Source organism: Micromys minutus (genome assembly GCF_963924665.1).
Source record: "Micromys minutus genome assembly, chromosome: 21".
Classification (NCBI taxonomy): domain Eukaryota; kingdom Metazoa; phylum Chordata; class Mammalia; order Rodentia; family Muridae; genus Micromys; species Micromys minutus.
The window spans coordinates 45,799,428-45,823,908 of NC_137956.1; the positions used below are offsets into that span (position 1 = coordinate 45,799,428).

The window sequence follows — 24,481 nt, forward strand, 5'->3', positions numbered from 1 at the left end:
GGACATGGTATGATCGAATGCTTCGTGATTCCACCATCCTGACTTTTCTGCCATGATGAACTTTCCCCTCCAACTGTGAGTTAAAAATAAACTCCTCTTTCATTAATTTACTTTTGTCAGGATATTTTGTCTCAGCCATTAAAATAACTAATATTTCTACAAATTCCTACACATAGGCACACATGCATGCATACACTCACATACAGACACTTATTCACACACACACATAGACTCACACTTACACACACACATAGACTCACACTTAAACACACATTCACACACACAATGACTCACATTTATACACATAGACACACATTCACACATACAGACTCACACTAATACACACAGACACATACATACACAAACACACATTCACACACACATACACACACACACACACACACACACACACACACACACACATTCTTTCCTTTCTCAGTCAGGGCTCATTGATAAATCTCAGAGTTCTACTTATCGTTTCCCCAACAGAAATCATGTCAAATTTAATTTCACATTCTTTAATGTATACTTTAATGCATTTTTTCCTTGACACAGTACAGGCTTAGTAAGGAGAGGAACTCCTTACCCTCCTCATCATCCCTTACTGTGGAAGAACACTAATGTCTGGTGCATGCCAGATTCTATGATTACTATTTAGAAGACCATAAGAAAGGAAGAATCTGTGATCTCTTGGGACATCTGAGTATCCTGAATGAAGAATAACATCAAGGAGGACACAGGCATGTCGGATTTATTGGCACTTCCCCCCAAGACCACTTTTAATATTTGAAATCAGTGGCCAGAGCATTGTTTTATTATTTCCCCCATGCTGGGGCATAAGTTTTGTTTCAGCAGGAACTTTGATTTTGTGTGGTTATTTCTCTACATTTCGAGACAATGTCTGGCTTATCTATCAAAGACATTGGAATGTGTTTGTTGAATGAATGATATAATAAATGAATGAAGCTCCATTACTTCTAATACATTCACTGAATTTTTAACAATTTAATGCTTTTGTTAAAAAAAGGAGAAACTGAAAAAGCTACTGACCTCCTGCCCCCACTACCATGGTGGTCATTCTAACAAAGCCCAAGGAACAGAACATTTTTTGTTTTTGTTTTATTTTTTGAGGCAGAGTTGCTGTCCTAGAATTCACTCTGTAAACCAAGTTGGCCTCAAACTCAAAGATCCATCTGCCTTTGTCTCTCAAGTGCTGGGATTAAAGGCATGTTCCACCAGAGACAGGCTCAGGAAACAGAATGTTTTTGCCAGTTTTTCTTGGTGGGGGAAGAGTTGCTGAAACCATGTTTTATGTAGCTCAAGCTAGCCTTGAACTCACTTTGTAGCCACGTGGTTTTTGAGCTCCCTACACTTGCTCTTAGCCAAAAGGCCAAGAAGCAATGGTTTTGAACTCCCAATTTCCCTTGTACTCAGAAATCATCTAGCTTGTCCTAAAAGTATCTCACAGGCAATCACACATTCTCTTTCCTGTAACAAATTAATTGAACTTACAAAAGCATGCATTTTAATGAAGTGTAGTCTACATATTTCTAATCTGCTCATCCTTTCCAGTATTTTCTTTATAATCACTTGGCTACTTTAGGTCAAACACACTTCTCTTGGACAACCATTAAGTTACTTTTCTAACATATCCTGTAAATAACATGTATCAGCTTTCAGGTAACTCCAACCTCCTAAGTTCTGAGGAAGCCTGGCAGTTTTAACTGGGAGGAAGGTCAGCATGGTGGCACATTCTGGGGAGTGGGTAGCAAGGGCGCCGGGAATTCAGATTCTGCCTTAGCTATTTAGGGAACTCAAGGACAATCTAGGCTACATGAGACCCTGTCCCAAACAAACAAATAAACAAACATAAAACAAAGGTAAGAAACCCAGGCAAGCACAGGAAAGTGGATACCCAGTAGTTATTACTGAATTTGAGAAATCTAAGATGTATCTTAAAGATAAGAATGGTACAATTTTGTGATTATCTAATGATCTGTGATTAAGAGTTAATGCAGAGAGCGGACAGAGAGAGGGAGGGAGAGAGGGAGGGGGAGATCATCTGTCAGATGTGTTAGGAGGACGATCTTGCCTAATTTGAACTTAGTGGGACATAAATCTGTGACAAGTAATCCTAGTTTCTAAGAGAGTTGTAAGAAGGAATACTTGTTCTTCAGCTGCTGGTGGTGTTGATGGAAGTTATAAAAACATTAGGCCATGAGAGTCTACAGGGAGGAAATCAATTTCCGGCAAGCAGCACAGAAATTTATATTCCAGCTTCGTTTCCTGTCCTGTTTCTCCTTGATCTCCAGAGACTTGAGCAAGCAGCTTCCCTGTCCTGAGGCCACACGGGGCTGCCTAACCTCTGCTGCCATGGTGGGCTGCATCCTTCAACTGTGAGCCAACATAGGTCCTGTAAGTCCTTTTTGTCAGTGGTGGCCCCAGAGGAAGGTAACTTAGACAGATACAGTCAAGCGATTGGCCTGTCCTGATTCATGCAGGGCCACCTCCATAATGCCATAACCAGGAGCCACTGAGGTTACCAGGCTTGCCTGGGTAAGCCAGGCAAGCTCTCTGCTCAGAAACAATGGCGATGAGTCCTAGCGTGCCTTGAAAGCAAACACCAATGTTGCTTTTGCTGCTGAGCTAGAAGTCTGTTTGAGCATGGGATTGTCTAAACTTTCTCTTTTGGGGTCTATAAAAATAATGATAATAAAAAACCCAGAAGCATGCTGTTTCTGTATGTGTGTGCATATGTTTGTGTGTGCAGGAGCACATAAATATGTGCATCCGTGAATGCAGAGGCCAGAGGTTAATGTTGCTATCTTTTCATATTACCTTCTCCTTGTGTTTTTAATGATAGTATCTATTGCTACACTGGACTCTCACAGACTGCCTGGCCTAAAAGCCCCAGGGATCCTCTCTGCATCTACCTACTCCATACTGGGGAATACTGGTGTGCTTATATGTGGGTGCTATCCATCGATCCGAAAAAGGTCTTTATGCTTGCAGGCATGCCAACTTAGCCAACTCCCCACTCCACCCCCACCACAGTCTTTAATGCTGGTTCAGATGCCAGTAATTCAATAACGCAGATCAAAGGCTTATATTTGAAAAGTTCTTTTGTATTATGGTACTATTTCACTCAGAGATCCTCCTGGAGATTGTCTGTAAATAAATTCTCAATCTTGACATTTTTCCAACTGAACCTTATTCTTAGAAAAACTCACAGAGGACACTTAAATCTTTGAGCCGTGATCCAATTTGTAAGCCCTTGTCTAGAGATACAGACGCAGTGTTAGGGATTTTGAGCAAACTCACTTTGAACTGCTTTTTATAGCATCAAGCAAGAGGGAAGCGGCCTGTGTTATAAACTAGTAGGATATAGAAAATCCCCCAAACACAACATTCGGCAACAATTTGCCATTGATGCCTTGTTGTGGGAAAGTTTTTTTTTTTGGGGGGGGGGTGTTGTAGTTTTCTGAAAGCATAGAAATGAGTCACCATAAACATATTACTTACTATTTATTCTTTAAAAATGACTTTCGTTTATTTGTGCATGTGCATGTAGGGTGGGATGTGGAAGGAGAACACATATGTCGGGGTGTACATGTGAGGCTGAGGACAGTGTGGGGAAGTCAGTTCTTCCTTTAAGCTGGACGAGTAGCTCTTGATCCCTGGGATCCACACAGCAGAAGAGAACAGACCCCTGCGGGGAGCCATTACTTCTATGAGCTGTGTATGTGGACCCTGTTATTAGCATTGGCTGCAAGGTTGAGAGAAAAGCCCTGCATATGGTCAAAGATGGGATGGAATATCCAGAAATACCTCAGATAATCTATCCTCGTCAAGGAATGACAAATCTCCAAGAACACAGCAGCTTACAAGCCATGGGAGCTCCTCAGGGTAGTGGTAGTGGAGTTCACAAAACCCTCTACTCACAATGACTGAAAGATAAGAGGAGGTTACAGACTGAGGCTGCTCCCAGAGAGCTCCTATATTCACAATGACTTAGGGAGAAGACGACTTAACAGGCAGCCTCCTCGTATTTCCTTATGAATTCGTCAAAGGAGCCATTTTCCCCCTGGTTCTACCAGACTTGTCCAGTGGCCGTGGGCCTTTCAAACCATGTTGCTTTCACTGGAGGTTGATAACTAGAAATGAACGGCGATTTCATTCAAAAGGTAACCAAAGCAAACCTCTGAAGAAATGCCCTGCATGATTAAAATGAGCTAGTTTCACAGACACACTCGGTTTTGGCTCCTACAGCTCCACAGCTGTCTTGTTATGGCCCCTAACACTCCTTCAAATTTGAAATCTCCATCTCTGATCAGTTCTGTAGATAGAAGCATCAGGTACACTTGCATTAGGTTGATTCAAAAAGGCATGCATTAACACAACACATCGTTAGCTTTAAAATTCTGAGTGTAAAACAGGGCATAGTTAGTATGCCAAATAATCTTTCTTGCAAGGGGCATAAGCACACACTTGAATTAGGGCCCAGAAGACAAGCACATTTAATAAAATGCCCTCTTATGGCTTGTCCCTCACATACCTAGTCCCTCATACATCTAGGTCTGAGAAACACTGCATAAATTCTGGAGTTTCTGGTGGAGCGCAAAATCTTTTCTAAAAGTCTAATCAGTTATCTTCAGCAAGAGGAAGGCTCCCCACACTATTCCAGTCTGTTACTGCCACAAAGTATTTCACAGAGTAACTCTGAATGAAAACTTCTTTCACTATTCAAGGTTTTGTGTAATGCTAGTTAACATTGGGGCACAAGTGAGACACACACATATGATTTCTAGGTTTACTAGTGTGTGTGTGTGTGTGTGTGTGTGTGTGTGTGTGTGTGTGTAAGAGAGAAAAAAAGAGTTTATTGGTTTGCTAGTATTGATCTTTTTGTTTGAATGTTTTGGAAAGCCAGAGAGAAAGAGAGAGAAGAGCAAGTAAGAAAGAGAAAGAGAGAATAAGAGAGTGCATGGAGTTGGATGGGAGAGGATATTCTGAGAGGAGTTGGGGGGAAGCATGATCAAAATATATTGTATGACATTAAAAATTAAAACAAGCCAAACTCTGTATACTTATCTCAAACTACAATAAAAGTGTTTTCTGTTTGTTTTTCCTTAAAAAAACCCCAAACAATAAGGAAAAAAACAGGTAAGCAAAATAAATAAATAGATAAATATAAACATAAAGAGGGAGGGAAAACAGATAATCTGCTTTTTGAAAAATGTTGAGTATCATAAAATGGGGGAATGGGGGCCAACACAAGAGCCAAACTACCATTTAAAAAGGAAATAAAAAAAGAATCTGAAGCTATAAAAACACATGGTTTTGTGAAGTTTCTTTCTGAACCTAGGAGTGAGGCATGGGCAATTCAGGTTGAGGACTTTTCTGTTACGTCCTGTTCAAAGTGACACTAAGCCTGGAATGGTTGGCTCCATTGCTCACGGAGGCAGTGGTTACTTTAAGGGGTTCCCATCTCTGCAGGTCACGAGGGACTTCTGACCATTGTGAGCTTTGCAGCCTATAAGTTAGAAAGGAGCTCTGCCTGCCTGTTCCAGTCTGTCCACCTCACACTGGCTAATTTCTACCCCATCGAATAAGAGATGTTTTAGGGTGTGTTGAGGCATGAAAAAGCTTTTGGAAAACCGGAGTCTGTTGCTATGTGACCCGTCTTAGTCCTTTGGAATCCTGTTTAGTGTGAAATGCCCCCGTAGGAGAGAAGAGGCTGTGAGCTTTCGAGTTCTCGGTCCCATAAGCAGAAAGCATCAGGGCAGAGAGTAGCCGTGTTGAAAGTCAAACTAACCTCTGGCTCAGGGCAAAGAGTGGGAGTGGGGCCACTGGACAGTTGAGCCCTCCACCTCTGCAGCCTGCTTTTTGTGTTTCCAGCCCTCCTCCAACCCACGGCTGCTGCAGACCATGACTAGCTTCTGGGGCTCACTGGCATACATATGGTCTTTGTTTTCAAGGCTCCCACAGTAGCTCAGCCTCAAGCCTACTCTCAAGATGCTGTCTGCACATAGCCATGGAGTGGCCAGGTGGACTCCTCTCGGCGCTGACTTGTCCGTCACACAGGAGGGACTAGGAGGGACTAGAACATCAGGTCCCTGGACTGGATGCAAGTCTTACAGAACTGTGCACTTGATCTGTGCACAGGACAAGAACGGATTGCCAGACTTTCTTTATCTTTTTCTCTTCTTAAGCCAGCCAGAGATATTTGGCTTCCTTTAAACAAAGCTCTTCAGTTCCTCCCATTATTGGCTGGACAACTGACCAAGTTGTTCCTTGTTTAGCTGCTTGTGTAGCATTTCTAGTCCTGCCAGTCCTTTGCTGACCTCTGACCTCGGCGGTGACTCTTAATGCCCCTTTGTGCTTCAGCATCAAGTCAAGCCTTTGTTTCTCTGTCTTCTTCATCCTGGTATTACAAGGAGCTGCTTCTAATCTGACATCTTCTAAAGTTTCCTTTGAACTAGAGTCTATACATGCATCTAAGAAAGTTGAAGAGATTATCCTGAGATGTACTATTAGGGGTGTTTATAAATAGCACATAACACAAAACGGGCATCAAGATGATTTCTTCAGTTATTGATCGAAAGTACTTAAGAGATATATGACTTAGAAGACGAAAGGCTTGATAAGAAAGAATCGGTTTTTAATATAAAACATTGTTATGCAGCACTAGTTGTAATGCACATTGATTAAAAGCCCTTCAAATTGTCTCTGGGTAAGAGTTATTCTGAATAGAGGGGTTGTGTTTTGAAAGGTTATACTTTTATTACTCTCTCTCTTTGTGTGTGTGTGTGTGTGTGTGTGTGTGTGTGTGTGTTTGTGTGTATTTGTGTGTTTGTGTGTGTGTGTTTGTGTGTGTGTGTGTTTGTGTGTTTGTGTGTTTGAGTGTGTGTGTTTGTGTGTTTGTGTGTTTGAGTGTGTGTGTGTGTTTGTGTGTGTGTGTTTGTGTGTTTGTGTGTGTTTGTGTGGGTGTGTGTGTGTGTGTTTGTCTGTCTGTCTGTCTGTGGGAAAGCGTGTACACATGTATGGAGGTGCCCAAGGAGGACAGAAGAAAGTGTCAGAGGTTCCCTGGCACTAGAGATACAGGCCTCAGGAGTTGCCTGTTCTAGTTCTGGGAACTGATCCTGAGTCCTCCACAAGAACAGCACTTTCAATGGCTGAGCAATCTTTCCAGCTGCTTGAAATTTAAGCCTAATTTTAGAGTCCAGTCGACACTAGGTCTCTTTCCTCTGTACTAGGTGAAAATTATGCTGAGAAATTCCTGTTTTTAACATGGCTGCAGATACATCTTCTTCCACGGTGTCTGCTCTCAGGGGTCCCACCCTCCTCCCGGCATTCCCCTTCCACTCTGTTAAGTAACACAGAAGGAACAACTATTCATTATTTTTGAAGGTTTTTTTTTTCCATTTTAATTATGTATATTTGTGTGGGTATATACCCATGAGCACAACTACACATTGTTGAGATTCTATAAACCCCACCCCACAGCCACCTGGCCATAGCCAGGTGTGCTCCGCCCCAGTGACCTGACACTATAAAAGGGGCTGCTTGTCCCCTCCTCTCTCTTGCTCTCTTGGCCTCTTGGTCTCTTGCTCTCCTCACCCTCGTCCCTCCTCTCTCATTCCCTTCCCCCTCTCTCTCCAGGTGCTCATGGCCAGCCTCTACTTCTTTATTCCTCTCTTCTCTCTGTCTGCCTCTACTACCCTCTTAACCTCCCATGCCCTGAATAAACTCTATTCTGTACTATACCATTGTGTGGCTGGTCCCTGTGGGGGAAGGAATTGAGTGCCCCCGAGGCATCCCCCTTACCCCCATGCCTTGCCATACCTCCATGGGCCATATCCCACACGCTCTCTTCATCCTTTTCCTAGCACACACAGTGGCCAAAGAGGGCATCAGATACCCTGGAGCTGACATCACAGGTAAACCATGTGTTTTAAATGATAGAAATTAAACTTAGAACTTCTGGAAGAGCAACACATGGTCTTAATCATGAGCCATCTCTCCAGTCCCATCATCCTCATTAAAAAAATTTTAAATAAGTAGTATGATGTCAATCAGTTTCATGTACATCTTCTGGACAAAGTCTGCAGAAAGTCACCTTCTTGTCTGTATGGATGAGATGGGTTTGTTCCATATGAGCTTCTATTCTCATCACTGTAGCCAAAAACCTATCAGGAAGAGTGACTTAGTTTAACTTAGAGTTTAAGAAGGGATCTAGTCCACCGTGGTGGAGAAGACATGGAGGCAGGAGTGTAGTGCATAGATTGTCTGCATGGATTGTCTGTGCATGCAGGAGTGGGGCTCTCACATGCCAAGGCCTGCCGGTTGTCACCCACATTTCCCAGCAAGACTCTACCGCCCTAAGGTTCCATGGAGGACTAGGTGTGAGACATGTATGTGCACATAGGGGACATTTCACACCAGAGCAGTCCATCATCGAGAGTGAAGCTTTGGAATCGATTGACCTCGGGGTAATTCCTATCAAGCAGGATGAGTTGACACCAGCTAAAGGGAAGGTGACATCATCAATCAGTGCAGACCCTCGGGCACTCTTACAGCCCACAGCCAGTGATTCTATCGTTTCTGTTTGCTCCTAAGGAGTACACTTTGCCCTGCATCTTTTGGACCAGCACATCAGACTCCAGTGGTGCTGGGAGACACCTATATTTCATGAGTCACGAAGTAATCATGGCTGCTCGGTTTTTACCCTGACATCAGAATTTTAGGTGAAACTGGCACAGGCCAATTTTGGATCCTAAGCACATTTGGGGATTATAGGATCACAACAATTACTTTTTGAGGCTGAAAACACCAGACTTTTATTTCCCATTGCCATGATAAAACACTCTGACAAAAAAGCAACTAATGGGTGAAGAGTGTAGTGGTTTGAATAGGGTTGCCCCCTGTAGACCTGTGTGCTTGGTATTTGGGTCATGGAGGGTGGTATCATTAGGAGGTGCGGCCGCGTTGGAGGAAGTGTGTCACTATGTAGGCAGGCTTTGAGGTCTTCTGTGCTTAGGCTCCACCCAGTGTGGAAGACAGTCTCCTCCTGGCTGCCTTTGGATCAAGATGTAAAACTGTCAGCTTCTCTTTTCAGCACCATGTTTGCCTGGATGCTGCCATGCTTCCCACCATGATGATAATGGATTAAACCAAATGAACTGTAAGCCAGTCCCATAGTTTTTTTTTTTTTAACTGCTGCCTTGGTCATGGTATTTCTTCAAAGCAATTAAAAGCCTATTTTATCTCATAGTTCCAAGTTACAGCTCCTCCAGATGGGTAAGCCAAGACGGGAGGTGCTTGAAGCAGTGAGTCACCTCACATTCACAGTCTAGAGCAGAGAGGAGTGAACACAGGCATCTTCCTCTTTCATGTAGTCCTGGATCCAAGCATAGGGGATGATGTCACCTGATTTTAGTCTGTGTCTTTTCATATCAATGAATATAATCGAGACAGTCCCCACAGACACACCCATAGGCTAACCTGACTTGGTCAACCGTTTACTGAGACAATCTGTCCTGGTGATTCTAGATGGTGTCAAGATGACAATTGAAGCCAGCCACCACACTCTTGAAGGCTATTCATCTTGGCTGCTTTCTTCCTTCCTTACGTCTTTGTCTATATGTGCCCCATCACTTTTACCATTTTCCCCACCATGTCTGCCTCGCCACACAGGTGCACAAACCACAGCCACTAAGTCCTTGACTGAGTGCTCTGAGACTGTGAGCTGAGACAAAATGTTTCCTTCTGCAAGTTGATTTCTACCATGAAGGGAAGCAAACACAGAGATGTGTCTATTGTCTGAGGTATTGGGCTGAGAGATGAGACTGAACCATCACCCACTCTTAGTCTGGAATGAGGTACTAGAAACACAAATCTCTTCTGGGCCATTTGATGTGCTTACTTTCGCCAGAGGACAAACTTTCTTTTTTTCCCCCCTTCTCTTCCTTCTTTTGTTCTTTCCTCTTATTTTCTGATATCTCCTATGTTGACTTTGGTTTCAGAAAATATAAACAAAATTGAAATGCCCATTGTAGCAACCCATATTTTAAATGTTAACAAGCCGATTTCCTTCATTATGTATATTGTTCCCCTTTCCTCAGTCTAGATTATATTCCTGGTTTCTTTTTCTGTGTCTTTGCTTCTTTATTTTTGAGACATGTTCTCACTGTGGGGCCCTGGTAGATTCCAATGCATGACTCTGCATCTCTGCCTCCTGGGTGCTGGGAGGGAGGACGGTTTCCCATTACATTCCAGCTTTAGACCACCATGCAGCCAACTAGTGTAACTGCCGGAATGTATCTCTAGCCATGAACTGGACGTGAAGGGAAACGAATAAGCTGAGGGCACTTGATGGCAAAGTCTTAGTTACTCATTCACCTTGGGTCTGAAAAGAAGAGATATCAGTCTTGTTATTCACACCCATCTTATCGCTAACTAACTCATAACTAACTAATTCGTTAATGGAAGCTTTTCAATAGAAAGTTAGGCCCCACAGATATCAGAACATTTGAACATGTCCTAAAACAATCCATGTAAACTCTTTCAATTTGGTTCTTCTCTTCTACCTAAATGTTATATTCGTCTTTATTGTGAAAATAAAGGTAACTGTTTCCCCAAGAGATCATATCTACTAATGTCTCAGACTTTCTGGAAGAAAAGTGATGGGAGGGGACAGATGAGACTGGGTGAAAATTCATTCCCAATCTCTGTAGTCTTTGAGCATCATTTTTGAACATGGCTATGGACGGCATGGAATGCTTAACATCTCCCAAAGTTACCAGACTATCCGTAAATGGGACAGAAAAGAGATGAGAACACAGAAATCAGTGAGTAATACAGACCTGCTGCTGGAAAGCAATGAGAGGATTATATTATGAGCCTGAGGACTTTTCCTAATCGGCATCTGCCTCTTCTCTGGTGCCTGCTAATTGGCTGACCTATCAGCATCATTAAGGAAGACCCTGACCTGAAGACTGAGCACCTGAGCAAACTCATCAGGCTCCCCAGTGCTAATACAGCACCGTCAGCCTCTTCAGAAATGCAGAACTCCAATCATGCTGCAAGAGGCAGGACCAGGAAAACAGTATCTCTAAAGTTTAGGGTTACCCTAACAACTTGAACCCATTTCCCAGCGCCTGTTTAATGACTGCTGAGGATCATGATAACTAACGGGCACTTAGACATGAGAGAACATGGTCAGAGTCTCCTGACCTCTCTCTCAGCCTTTTGGTGATTCTCTTAGTAGCCTTGGTTGTCATAGCAATGTGTGTAAAATGAATGATTAGCCCGACTCTACATGATCGTGTCGCTCCAGTGATGTGTTAATTTCTGGAGAGTCTGGCATGGACATTTTTTTAGGAAATGAAGCCTTCACAGAAGGTCAGTTAGCATGTGCACCGAGCTATGCTGAATGTTAATTATTAAGGGTAGTAATGCTGACACTTGAAGAAGGAACAGGCTGGATATGCGGAAGCGACTCTAAGTACTATCTAAGGATATGTAGGAGATCATGTAGATTGGAATTTTGTCTATTAGTCATTCACTCTTATGGTCAGGTGCTGTATCTAAAATGATATAAACAAGTAATAGAGTAAAATAATATAAAAATGTTATATGTACTCACAAGAACAATAACCAATTCCCACAGTATTGAAGACAGAGTGTTACAATAATTATGTCCAATGGCCACAGAGAGTGAAGCATCTGGAACCAATGAGATTTACGCTGAGATTCTGCAGACAAAATCCAGGGCTTTGTATGTGCGAGGCAGGTGTTTGACTGTGAGCCACACCCACAGCCCTTGGAAATGTGAGATGGGAACCTGCGGTTACAGCACAGGCTGGTCCTGTACTCAGAACCCTGTCACTTGTGCTCCCTAGTGCTGGGATGACAGTGTGTACTTCCAGGCCTGCGTGGGTCTGAGAATTACATCAGAAAGGGCTACTGTGGGTTTTGAGATTTCAAAAGAGTTAAAACTTTCCCATGCTCTTCTTTTACTTTGAAGCCAATACCTCAAACAGCAGGAAATGTGTTCTCCATGATGCCTTTGGGGAACTATTTGAAAGGTGGAGGTTACAAAAAAATAAAAGAAAATAAAACAAAACAGCTTCATGGGTATAGAGTTATACACCCAGCAGCCTTAAATAATACACTTTCCTAATGCAAAATGTTATTTTTCCTCACTTGGGGTTGATTTATACATTATGCTACTGAACTTTATAATGTTTTCATACTGTCCAGTGAAACAATTTACGATTTATGTTACTATTTAATGAAATGAACCTAAATTCTAGGCAATAGCATTGCTATTTCCAAGCTATTTCCATGGTCAGAGTCTCCTGACCTCACTCTCAGCCCTTTAGTGACTCCATTAGTAGCTTTGGTTGTCATGGCAACGTGTGTAAAAGAAGACATGTGGGGTGGGATACTTAAGAGCACTGGCTTTTCTTGCAAAAAACTTGAATTCTGCTCCCAGAATCCACATGGTCATTCACAACCATGTATAATTTCTGTGTCAGTGGAGCCCTCTACTGGCCTCTGTGAGCACTGCATGCACACAGTGCACATGAAATCATGCAGTCAAAACACCCATACACATAAAAGTAATAAATAGAATTTATTAATGAGATTAATGAATTACTGAATTGATCTTTTTTAAAGTGCCATAGCCTGTGAAAATTGACTAAATGAGCTTCATTCCAACAGGACCAGGTTTCACGATTCCAGCCAAACCCTTCTCTTATCCCAGAGCAGACATCTGATTCGATCAAAATCAGCGAAATTTCTTGAGCTTCTTTCCCCAAATTTTGTGTATGATTTTTACATAGCACATCTTATTTTTTAGTGCTCACAGACACTACCCCATCAGATCATAGTCCCTTTTTCTCCTCTGCCCTCAAAGATGTTCCCCAGTTCCTCTGCATATTATGGTTAAACACTAGACACTTTCCAACCGTACATGCTAATAAAATCATCTTAAATGCATGTAAATGTTCTATATGATGGGGCTGTACATCTTAAGAGAAGATCAAGAGTTCCCTTCCTTGGGTTCCAACATGAAGAGGGCATTTCAGATTTATCTGGTGCGCCTTTATATCAAACTGTCCGTCTTTCTCATTGAACCCAAGCCTTTGCATTATGTAACATGAAAAGTGATTGGTTATCACAGTTGAAACCTCGGGAAGAGAAGGACTACTGACTGAGTCAAGGAAAACTTGGTAAAAATGTTCCTCATGTTTGATCACAATGAAGAGCCTAAAACAACTCCATGATTTTTCTTTTAGAAAATCATAAACTATTTATCTACAACTGCTGATTGCTTTTGTTTATGCATTATTTTAAGTTCTCTCTTACTCTCTTTTAAGTTATTACTTTACAACTTTATGTGGGTAAATATGTATGTATATATGCATGTATGTATGGATATGTGAATGTATATATGTTTGTATACATGTGTATATATATTTATGCATGCATGTATGTGCATGTGCATGCATGTATATATACATTATATGTATGTATATGTATCTATATGTTTGCATGTGTATATGTGTATGTATGTATATCTATATATGTATGTATGTCTACATGTATGCATATGTGTATGTATATATGTATGCTCATATATATGTATGTATGTATGAATGGATGCATGCCTATATGTATGCATGTATATATGTATGTATGGATGCATATATATGCATGTACATCTATATGTATGTATATATGTATGAATGTGTATATGTATATGCATGTATATTTGTATGTGTGTATGCATGTATATATGTATATGTGTACATATGTATGCATACATGTATGTATATATGTACAAGCAATTTGCTTTTAATATAATCCCTGCTATTATCTCTAATCTCTCTGCTTGTTACTCAGTCCTTTCTGCTTTCATCTCTTCATTTGTGACCCAGTACAAATAGGGCTGTTTGCATGACTTCCAATGATGTGGACATCTGACAGGTTGTAAGACTCATGTAGTATGTTCACAGATTTGTAAGTGGGCTACATATTTGAGTCTTCTATGAATTAGATAGAATCCATGAATTATTCTTTAAAATGGAGTTTGACAAAATATACACATCTATTTCCAAACAGTAAGATGGTGTTCCAGTGAGTTATTTTAAATCCTACAAACCACACACTTCCTATACAATTTTCATTTTCTTCCAGAATTTAAGGAGCAAGGAATTGTTTCAAATTATAATTATGAAGGCTTTGCAATTGTGATATTGAAATTTAACTAAAACAAGGATATGTAAAATGGTATAGCACCTATTAATCCTAATAATTAAACCTGATGTCAGAATAAAGAATAGAATACTAATGGATAGAATGAGAAATATGTTTTAAAGAAATTTATATTCTGATAGAATGTAGTTCATGATGGAGTTTTCAGTGAAAGAAATAAATTAAAAATTAAAAATTATAAAACGTGTAATTAAAGTTAAGTTGGAAAAGGGGAAAGGAATAAAAACCATTTTCTTAAAAGATTTTGGATTAAGTCCAACATATACAGCTGATTAAAGACAAAAACACTTAATAATAGTTTTCCCATAATGCTAATGAACAAGAGGGCATATTCTAATGAAGCTGAAAATGAATTATTAAATGTATTGATTAAATTTAAGGTAGAAAGGCTCTCAGGAGCCTTCTGATGCCATCTGCCAGGGTAAGGGAGACAGGGCATTTCGGCTTGAAAATGTATTCATTTAAGGTTCTGAATGAGAATGGGTCCCATGAGCTCATGGATTTGATTGCTTGTTCTCTAATGGTGGAACTGTTTAAGAAGGATTGGGGGTGTGGCCTTGTTGGAGGAGGTATGTCATTGGGGTAGGCTTTAAGGTCTTGAAATCCCAGGCCCTTCCCAGTTAGCTTTGGATCTACCATGTGGTGTGTCTTAAGATGGGAGCTCTCTCAGGTGCTGCTCAAGTGCCTGTGTGCCTGCCTGCTGCCACACTCCCCACCACCAACCCTCTGAAACCACAAGCTCCCTTGAACACTCTTTTTTATGAGCTATCTTGAGCATAGTGTCTCATCACATCAAGAAAATAAAAGTAGCTAAGTCATTGAGCCAAAGGTAAAAAAAAAAAAAAAAATTCACTCTTTTGTCAAACCAAAATCAAGTATTGTGCTACAGCTATAAAAACTAAGACAATTCTATTAATGGGGGAAAAATATCAAACAGGTTGTAACACAATGCACATTAAATGTATATATATATATACACACACACACACATTTTCATATGATTAAAAATTGACCAGGTTAAGTGGTACTGTTAATGAGGTGTAATGTATTGGTGAACTATCATGTGCTGTTTGAGTTCCCTGAGAAGCTGGCTCTGGAAGTGGGCACTGCTTGGCCCACAGTGACGGTTCAGGCCTAAGCATGTTTGTGCCAAGTATCCGCCAAGGCCCCTTATCCCTAGATGGGGGCCTAACCCATGACTCTGCAACACAGAAGGAAGAAATGCAAAGCAGCCATGGAGTAAAACCACCATGTCTGTGAGAACGGAGGGGAGGGAGTTAAGCATTTCCAACAGAGGTTCCTATGTTTGTCCCACGATATAAAAGTGCTCGCAGAGTGTGAGAGAGAAACCAGTGTGCAGGCGGTGAGAGAAAGCTCAGTCAGGAACTATCGCTGACCACCTCAGCTTCCCCAGTGAGTTTCTGGTGGGTATTGTGGGCACCCAGTTTTGATGACGTCATTTCTTGTCCACTGCCATTTGTTCTTAGATTTAGAAGCCACACTTGGGGGAACACTGTGCTTGCTCTTAGACTCCCCCTTAAAGGGGCATCCCCAGGCAGCTTTCCCAGCTGGGATTTGTGAGTGCTGGATTTTATGTTTTGTTGTCTGTCTGTCTTTCTGTCTTTTTGTTTCTCTGTCTATCAATCTGTCTATCTACCTATCATCTATTTGTCCATCTTTCTTGCTTTCTATCTATCTATCTATCTATCTATCTATATCATTTATTTATTTATCATCTGTCTGTCTATTTATCCCTTTTTATTTATTCTTTTACTCTGGCTTTCTCCATACTTAAACAGTCCAACCCAAACCGTGGCTACTATAGATCCTTCTTTGACTACACAAAACACAACGGTCACTTCTACAGAAGAGAATCCCTGCATGAAGGGAACTAGTTGCAAATCCTCTCCCACCTGACAGAAGGTTGAAGGGGTAGAAGGGCAGACCTCACAGAGCTGTTTTCAGGTCACCCAAGATTGAACATGTACTGTAGAAAGAAGGTCTGAGTTCTGTCCAATAGCAGCAAAGCAGGAAGTGGTCTACTGTGGAAAGAACCTTCTTCAGAGCTCCTTCACTCGGGAGGAGCAGGAAAAGGAAAAGGTACCAGACAGAAGATGGCTGTTCACAGGCCACTCCCACCCAAATGGATTCTGTTTTGCTAGAAGCAGTAACATATATCCTGGGGTTAGTTGTTCTTATTAGGCTGGGAACTATTTCATGTGAATACGTGCATTATTATGACCATGTTGCTTCTGAAGATGCTCAGAATATCTTTCTCTGATATTTAAGGCATGAAAACATGAAGGTTTTGATGTTTTGTTCTGCTTATGTGTTGGCATAAAAGAGAAGTTGTACAAAATGGTGCTTGGGGAATGCAAACCCGATGTTTTCTCCAAACCTATGTTCTGTCGGAAAACACTGTTCAGCCGCAACCCATATTCAAGCCAAGAAGACTCAGATTCAGTGTTCTGCGGAAACAGCACTGTCACCAAAGGAAAACTGCCATCTGCCCTTCAGCCTTAGATGAGGTTTGCTTGCCATTAAACTCCCCATGTAGCCCTCATGGTGTCAGAACTGTAGGAGCTGCAACAAGAGGACCTCACACTCCTCATACGGCTGTAATTAGATAACCAAACCGTAATTAAGTAGAAAGAAAAGGTGACCTTCCTCCTTGAAATGACTAACATTAACTAGATGAAGAAGAGGAGACTTAGGAATCAAAGAAGCCACATGGGATTGGAGGCAATGCACCCCTACTTTCTCTCCTCTCTGGCAGGACAGAGTGAACAAAATGTGCACACACTGGAATTCAGATCAGCCCACTGTGCACCCACGTGCCATTCCCATTTCGCATGCTGCCTTGGAGACCTGGTGAGCTGGGTAAGCCATCAGCCTGTGAGGGCGATGCTGAGATCTAAGAGAAGAGTCGGGAGCCCTGTGTTGAGACAACCCGGCATGTTGATTGTAGCCCACATGTGCAACAGTCCTCTCACCTCGAGAAGGCCAGACAGATGTAGTAGTCTTTCCTAAGTGGGATTGGCAACACCCCAGAAGATCCAGTGAGATCTCTCGGTCCTGCCACAGTGAACTGTGAACTATTTCCCTGGACACAGACCAGAATAGTGGCTATGACCCACTATTGAAGGAAGTCAGAGGAGAAACTACGAAGGAAATATTTTTTGGCTCATTCTCTCAATTGTTCCACCTCTTGTTCTGCTACTTTCCTTCTAGGCCAGGAGCCTTCTACCAAGGGAATGTTATCACCCATTGTGGATGCCCTACATCCCTTATCAATCAAGGCAATTCCTCTCATACACCCACATACCAATCTAATAGGGACAATTTCTTTATTGGGACTCTTTCTCAGCTGATTCCAAGCTGTGTCAAATTGACATGCAAAGCTCACCAGGACAATGAGAAAAACTGAAAATAAATTGGAATTCGATATTTGAGACAAGTATCGACATGCTTGTAAATCAAGATCCGCTTAGTAATAAAAGTATACTAATAGCTATTATCTTTAAGAATTAGATATTAAATGGTTTAATTAGGAAATTAAGTACTGATATAATTAGGTTTACTTATTTTTGGCTAACTGTATTTGCACCACAATTACTGGCAAGGACTTTAAATAGCTCCTAAATGTGTTAGAGAAGGGTGACTCTTATTGTCCTTAGGTTTGTTTCTACACATTTTTCTACAAATGATACTACTTAAAATAGAATGAGACATCTGTTTATTCCAAATCAATAATAACCATTTGTTGAGAATTTGAGTTTGACAAAGCACACTTCCGAGCATTGATACTGTGCTTCATTTAATGAATGAAATCCATAATCATTTCAATATTACTATGATCATGTAAGGACAAGGAAAGTTTAATCTGTTGCCCAACTCCCCACAAGCTAGGAAGACTTTCAAGCACAACCATCCCAGCCAAGAGTCAACACAACCCTCCTCAACTTGCTCAGTCTTGCCAGCTCCAGTTAGTCTGTCTTCTGGCCTTAGAGAGCTAAACTATACTTCTATTTTAGTATCATGGAGAGAGACCAGTTGAACTCTAACCCTGGGAAAGATCTCAGGCCAGCTGCTAAGGTTCTCTAGACAGTATAGACAACCAGAAAGCATGCTAGGGGAAGACAGATGGCACAAACTCTGTGTTGCCATGACACTGTTTAGCTCACTTTCAGAAAACAAAGTAGTGGGTGGCCTAGGCAATCCTTTGTCCAGGAAACCACTGGAGCCATAGACCTCACATGTTAGTCTGAGAGACCAAGCCCAACCACAGCGCATAGCTCAGTCATGGGAAGTGAGGTGGTATCATTGACCAAAAGCACCCGATAGCAAAATCCAAAGACACATTAATGCGAGTGTGCACGCTCACACACACACACACACACACACACACACACACACACCTACGATTTGATGTAGAAAGACATGCTATAAACACACATTAAGACAGAGCTGAAGGTCTGCTAGGATGAAGAAGGAGAAATCAGAATGCTTTGGCTTTAGTCCCTACTTCTAGAAGAAATAAAGATCTATACAGTCTCTCTGTGTCTCTGTATCTGTCTCTCTGTCTCTCCAGCTCTGTCTCTCTGTCTCTCCCTCTCTGTCTTTCTCTGTCTCTGTCTCTCTCTCTCTCACCTCTCTCTTTTAACAGTTTAAGAAGAACTGGGATTCATTTATGCTTGACATCTGGAAAAAATGTTCAGAGTTTTCCAGATGTGCATTCCTTTTGGCCACAAGGTGATGTTGCTTGCCTCAGAGAGAGACTATGAGCATTATTTCTCTGTAGGTGAGCGCATTACTGCTTTTTTAAAAGTCTATTGGTTCCTGCTGGACAGTCTCCTCTCTGGAGCTTGCCAACCATTCTGAGCTCACCCTATGCTGGCTCTGTCTACTAGGCTATATATTGCTTTGGCAGAACACACTGAGTTTTGTCTCATGACTTGGACAGCGAGCCTGGATTTTTGCTCTGTATTTGGACATATTGGTATAATTTATAGAACAAAGGCAAGATGAACTTAGAAAGACCCTAAGATGTTTAAATAAGGGAAACTAGAGGGACTTGCAAAATACAATCTCAACTTCTGTGGTGTAAAGATGTGTGTGTGTGTGTGTGTGTGTCTGTGTGTATGCCTATCTCTGTTTCTCTCTATGTGAGTCTCTCTCTGTGTATCTGTGTGTCTGTCCATGTGTCTGTGTGTCTGTGTGTGTCTGTCTGAGTGTGTGTTTGGGGCTGTCTGTCTCTCTCTGTGTGTGTGTGTGTGTGTGTGTGTGTGTGTGTGTGTGCATGTGACCCCCCTACTCTCCTACAGAGTTATACAAGCTGCACAATACAACACTGATCAGAGCTGTCCATTGCTCATTCTCATTTTCCTCTCATACAACCCTCTTCTCACTGGAGCCCAAGGGAAGGAAACACAGCTGGGAAATCCAGCAAGCAGAAGGTACTGGGGATGTTTTGGAAGACTTTCTGGTTTCCAGTGAAGAACAGAACAGCTAATGGTCTGCAAGATGGAATCACCCTGCGTATCGTCTAGATTTTACAAACACATCATCTTTCCTCAGTAGGTTTTACAAACGCATTTCGCTGAGTCTGCACTTGGCCATGATGGTCAAAAATGTCCCCCAGAGCATATGGCACTGTATCAGGAGTAAGGAGACCATAACAAAGACAGTGGGGGCCATAAAAACTTTTCTTAATTAGTCAGGCTCAGTCGTAAAGAGTTCTGAGTTTCTTTCTGAAGTAGAAATCTTGTTGCCCACAAACCTCTGTTTCTGCCTGTGGGTCCACACCTATCTCTAGCTGCGTTTGGCATGTGCTTCTGTGCCTCTTTCAGTGGCCTCTCTGCTTCTGGAGGAAGTATCTGTCTGAAAGAGTTCTAGTCTAGGAGCAAAGTTCCACCCCAGAGCGCTCCGCATCCCAAAAGCTTGCACTTGGAGAATAGAAACATTGAGCCTCAGGTGACTGAGAACACTTACTGTTGGTTGCATAATGTATGGCAGGTGTGGCGTCCATGACGTGCTCTGGACCTACGCATCAAACAGCAGTCATTAGGACAAGGTAATCACACAGGGAACTAACTCGGTGCTTGTGTTCGGTGGAGTTGCACTAGGTCTTAGGAAGTGGAGGCAGGAACTCTCGGCCCTGGTTAATTTAGCAATTTCCCCATCTAGGTGGCTGGCTGCAGTACCCACATAGGCCAGGCTCTCTCTTTCTATGGTGTGTGTATGTGTGTGTGTGTGTGTGTGTGTGTGTGTGTGTGCATTTTTACGTGTGAATGTAAGTCAGCATTAGGTGTTATTCATAAGGTAAATTTTATCATGTTCTCTTTCTTTTGTCTCTTCCTTCCTTCCTTCCTTCCATTCTTGATTTCTTTTCTTTTTCTTTTTTTTGAAAATCTATCACTAGATTGGAAGGCACCAGGTAGGCTGAGCTGACTGGCCAGTGAGCCCCAAATCTGCTTGAATCTACCTCCGTAGCTGGGATTACAGATCTGGACCACTGCACCTGTTTTTCTGTGGCCTTGGGGGACTGAAAGCCTTTCCTTTTTTGTTTGTTTCTCCAGCTCTCATGACTGAACCCTGAAACCATATTCTGAAGTCAGATTGAAGACTAAAGTCTTAAAGAGCCCCAGAGACGATTTGTAGGTCAGCTCCCAGGGACAGCCAGGGAGACATTGAAGGGCTCCGAAGTTGACTGCTAAGACTCCCCAGTGGTTCCAGACCAGTGGCGGCTGCACACGTGCAGGTGGCCCCATCTTAGAACTAGCCAAGCAGCAAAATTAGTGTCAGAAAGAAACAGGACAGAAAGTGTGGAGGAATGTTTTAGGTCGAGGCCAACTTAAGCATGTTTGTGATAATATTCTCTCCCATGACAACTGAAACTGTGCAGAAAAATGTGTAGGATAGTCAGGAGCTCTTCTAAAAATGTGTCACATGTCAGACGTATGAGAAAAAAATGTGTGAGAATGGAACATCACATAAAAAGCCAGTGAGGTTTTCTTTTACAGTATATTGTATTTTTACTCCAAAATTCACCAATATACTTTAGTTGCTTTTTTGTTTGTTTTGTTTTGTTTGTTTGTTTGTTTAAGTGCTACAAAATAAGCATTAATAACATGGGAAGTATGTATAATCTTTGGATGAAGATAATCACTTTTCTGTGGATATTTGTTCATGTCACCTAAGTATTCCATGCTGTGGCTCAGTGGGTGGTCTCGGATCCTGCTGGAGCCAAGATTAGAAAAAAGACAACACCACACACACACACATACACACACACACACACACACACACACACACACACACACACACACACACAAAGGAAGAACAAAACTGAAAGACACCTGAACACAGCCTCATGGGTCCCAAGAGAAGGCAATTAAGAAGTCAGCCACTCTGGAAACACCTCACACAATTTAAACCAGAATCTACCCTGTTGGTGTGGAGATCTTGTTTCAAGAGTCTGAGTGTTAGAAAGGAAGGGTGTGCCTCTGGGGGACTCGGTGCTTACGGGGAAATGTGTATCAACCTTAATTTTGATGCTCTGACAGATGGGACTTCTGGAAGATGTATAGAGTTGCTGAGCAGGGGGAATGCCACCAGATTCGTGGCAGTAGGTAACGCTAGCTTCCCACCCGCTCTGAAACTGCCGTCCACACCCGTTGTGTGCATACCATAAAGAAATCATGGGTGCACACAGTGTACTTTGTCAGTCTCTCCTTACATGGCATGAGTGGTTAGCAACAGCAGGTAAAGAGAAGGGAGTGATTGGCGGAGCTGGTAGGTAGCTCAGAAGAGCAAAATGAAGAGCGAGTTTTGCAGAAGCATGGCTACTTCCGTCCACCTTTGGACTCAGAACTACTAGCTAGAACACCTGGATTAAGACACACACCGAGTCTCAGATGCCCCAACATTTCAACATGTGGGACCCCAAAGTCTGACCTTTTTAAGAATAAGAAATGAGGGAAAGAGCAGGAAGAAGAAACATGTTTTACCACTTCCATTACCTTCCCTACTAGGAGGTCCCACGGAATACCTAACGGGTATTGTGTCACAGACAACTGGGACACAATAGGGACATGAAAAGGCAGGCTACCCTGGAATGCCATACGGAAGGGATCTCGACAATGATGCTTGTTAGAGAAGACCCCTGTGGACTGTGAGCAACCGAACCAGCAGACAGCAGGCAGGACCATTCCCCAGAATTGAAGGAGCTGTGCAGAAAGAACACAAGGCACACCAGGTCTGAATACTTGGTGAACTGATGTAAAGAAGCCCTGGGAAGGCAGGAATCCTACATTAATTCCTAACAGGAACACATCATATTAAGGTATGGCTACTGTGTAGACCACCATTATTTTTTAATCCTACCATGCCCTTTCGGACTCTTGGTAACATATTGCTGGCAAGGAGGACCGTGCCTGAGGTGCAGGTGAGCAGACGTACCTGGTACGTGGAGACAGGGGAGGCGGCAATGAATGGCGTGATAGAGGTCTGTGGGATCATGCGGTTGGTTGCGAGACTGTACGGTGAAGAATAAAATCTGTGAACAGAAAAACAACAAGAGATTCATGAAGCAGCTGCATGCCTGGCCTGTAATCCAGCCCTGCCAAGCACACTGAGAAAAGAGAGTTCCCCAGAACCACTTTTCCACAAAATTGTTCACAGAACCCTCTGGAAGAGTTACATATCTGATCCCTGTAAGAGGGACAGATTGGGTGAATACAGAGACAACTTTAAGTCATCTTACAAGATCATCTGTGGGCACAACAACGTTGGTCACTAACAGGTAGAGGGCAGTTTTGAGCCTTACAAATGGCGGTGTTGTTCAAAAGTCCTCCTAAAGATAAGGAAACTGGGCTTTGTAAGGATGGCTGATAAGAGCCTGCATCCATCTGTCCAGGAAACAAGAAGTTATTTCTAGAAGGTTCTAGATCAGTGGTCCTCCCTCTACTTGCTGGTTTGTGACCCCTCTCATGGTTGAACAACCCTTTCATGAGGGATGCATATCAGACACCATACATAGCAAATATTAGCATTACAGCTCATAACAGTAGCAAAATGACCATTATGGAGTAGCAGTGAAGATAATTTTATGCTTAGGGGTTACCACAAGATGAGGAATTGTATTAAAGGGTCACGTGCAGCATGACTGAGAGCCACTGTTCTAGATATTATGTGGTAGTATCCATGCCTCCTTCAGAGAGTATTTTCTCCATGGAAACAGAAGAAGGAGGATGATGACTTCAGTCTGGATTGGAACATAAACTTTCTGGATTCAATCAAGGAAGTGATGTTGGTCACAGGATTGTGGGACATACTCCAAGAGATTGTGGGTAGCACTTGATTTCCTTGACCTTCTGAAACACCCACTGCACAATTATAAAATAATACTGGGTGAAGTTAGAAATGCACAAGTCCGAGGGAAGAACCTTCTCTTCCACAGAAGAGAAATGCCTGAATAATAAAGCCAACAGAATATCCATCAACAGTAGGAGACGCCTTCATGTGTACCAGGTGTCTGTAGACCCAATATTTCAGTGAGATATTAAACCACCTTCCCCACTTAGCTACACTCACATGAAAGACCAAAGTAGTCATGGAACAGATAAGATGAAGTCACAAGCGAAAGACTAGGCACTCATGTTCCAATCTATTGGGGAAAATCAGGGACAAAGCAAAGATTGTTTTACTTTGCTAAATCCGTAGCAAGAGTGAGACATGACACTCCTTTTATAATTAGCAAGACAAAGTATTAGTCAACTCTAAGTTGTCACTGACACTCTGAAGACAGGCTCATAAGGATTTATCTCAAAAGAAACATTTCATAGTACTTCTACTGGACAGGGAAAACCTGAGATTTGAGGTTGCCAAGACTCAAGTTGTGGTTCAAAGCTAATGGCTTGTGTGTTTTTATTATCAATTTATTTAGGTTAAACTTATTTAGGTTTTATCAAGGGTTTTAAAAGAATATATTTCTTTACATTTCATTGTGTATGTGGGTGTCACTTGTAAGTGTAATGCCTGTGGAGGCCAGAAGAGGGCAATGAATCTCCTGTCACTGAAGTTACAGATGTTTGTAAGTCTTCCAAAGTGTGTGCTGGGAACCAAACTCAGGTCCCCTGCAACAGCAGTGAGCTTTCTTACTGCTAAACCATCTTCCCAATCCTTACTGGGGATTTTT

At 42.1% G+C, this 24,481-nt stretch overlaps 1 protein-coding gene across 10 annotated transcripts in view; it reads right to left on the minus strand.

The window, feature by feature from the left end:
- RBMS3 (RNA binding motif single stranded interacting protein 3) overlaps positions 1-24,481 on the minus strand; it is a gene marked incomplete at both ends in the record, with an annotated part of 720,124 nt that overhangs the window by 65,141 nt on the left and 630,502 nt on the right. For 6 of the 10 annotated variants that reach the window (XM_080934835.1, XM_080934844.1, XM_080934843.1 and 3 more), the window contains 2 exons: positions 20,275-20,325; positions 22,744-22,840. In XM_080934835.1, the coding sequence (XP_080790961.1) occupies positions 20,275-20,325; positions 22,744-22,840 (148 nt within the window). The remainder of the gene's footprint in view (positions 1-20,274; positions 20,326-22,743; positions 22,841-24,481) is intronic. The other 4 variants (XM_080934840.1, XM_080934836.1, XM_080934841.1 and 1 more) reach the window with 1 other exon arrangement.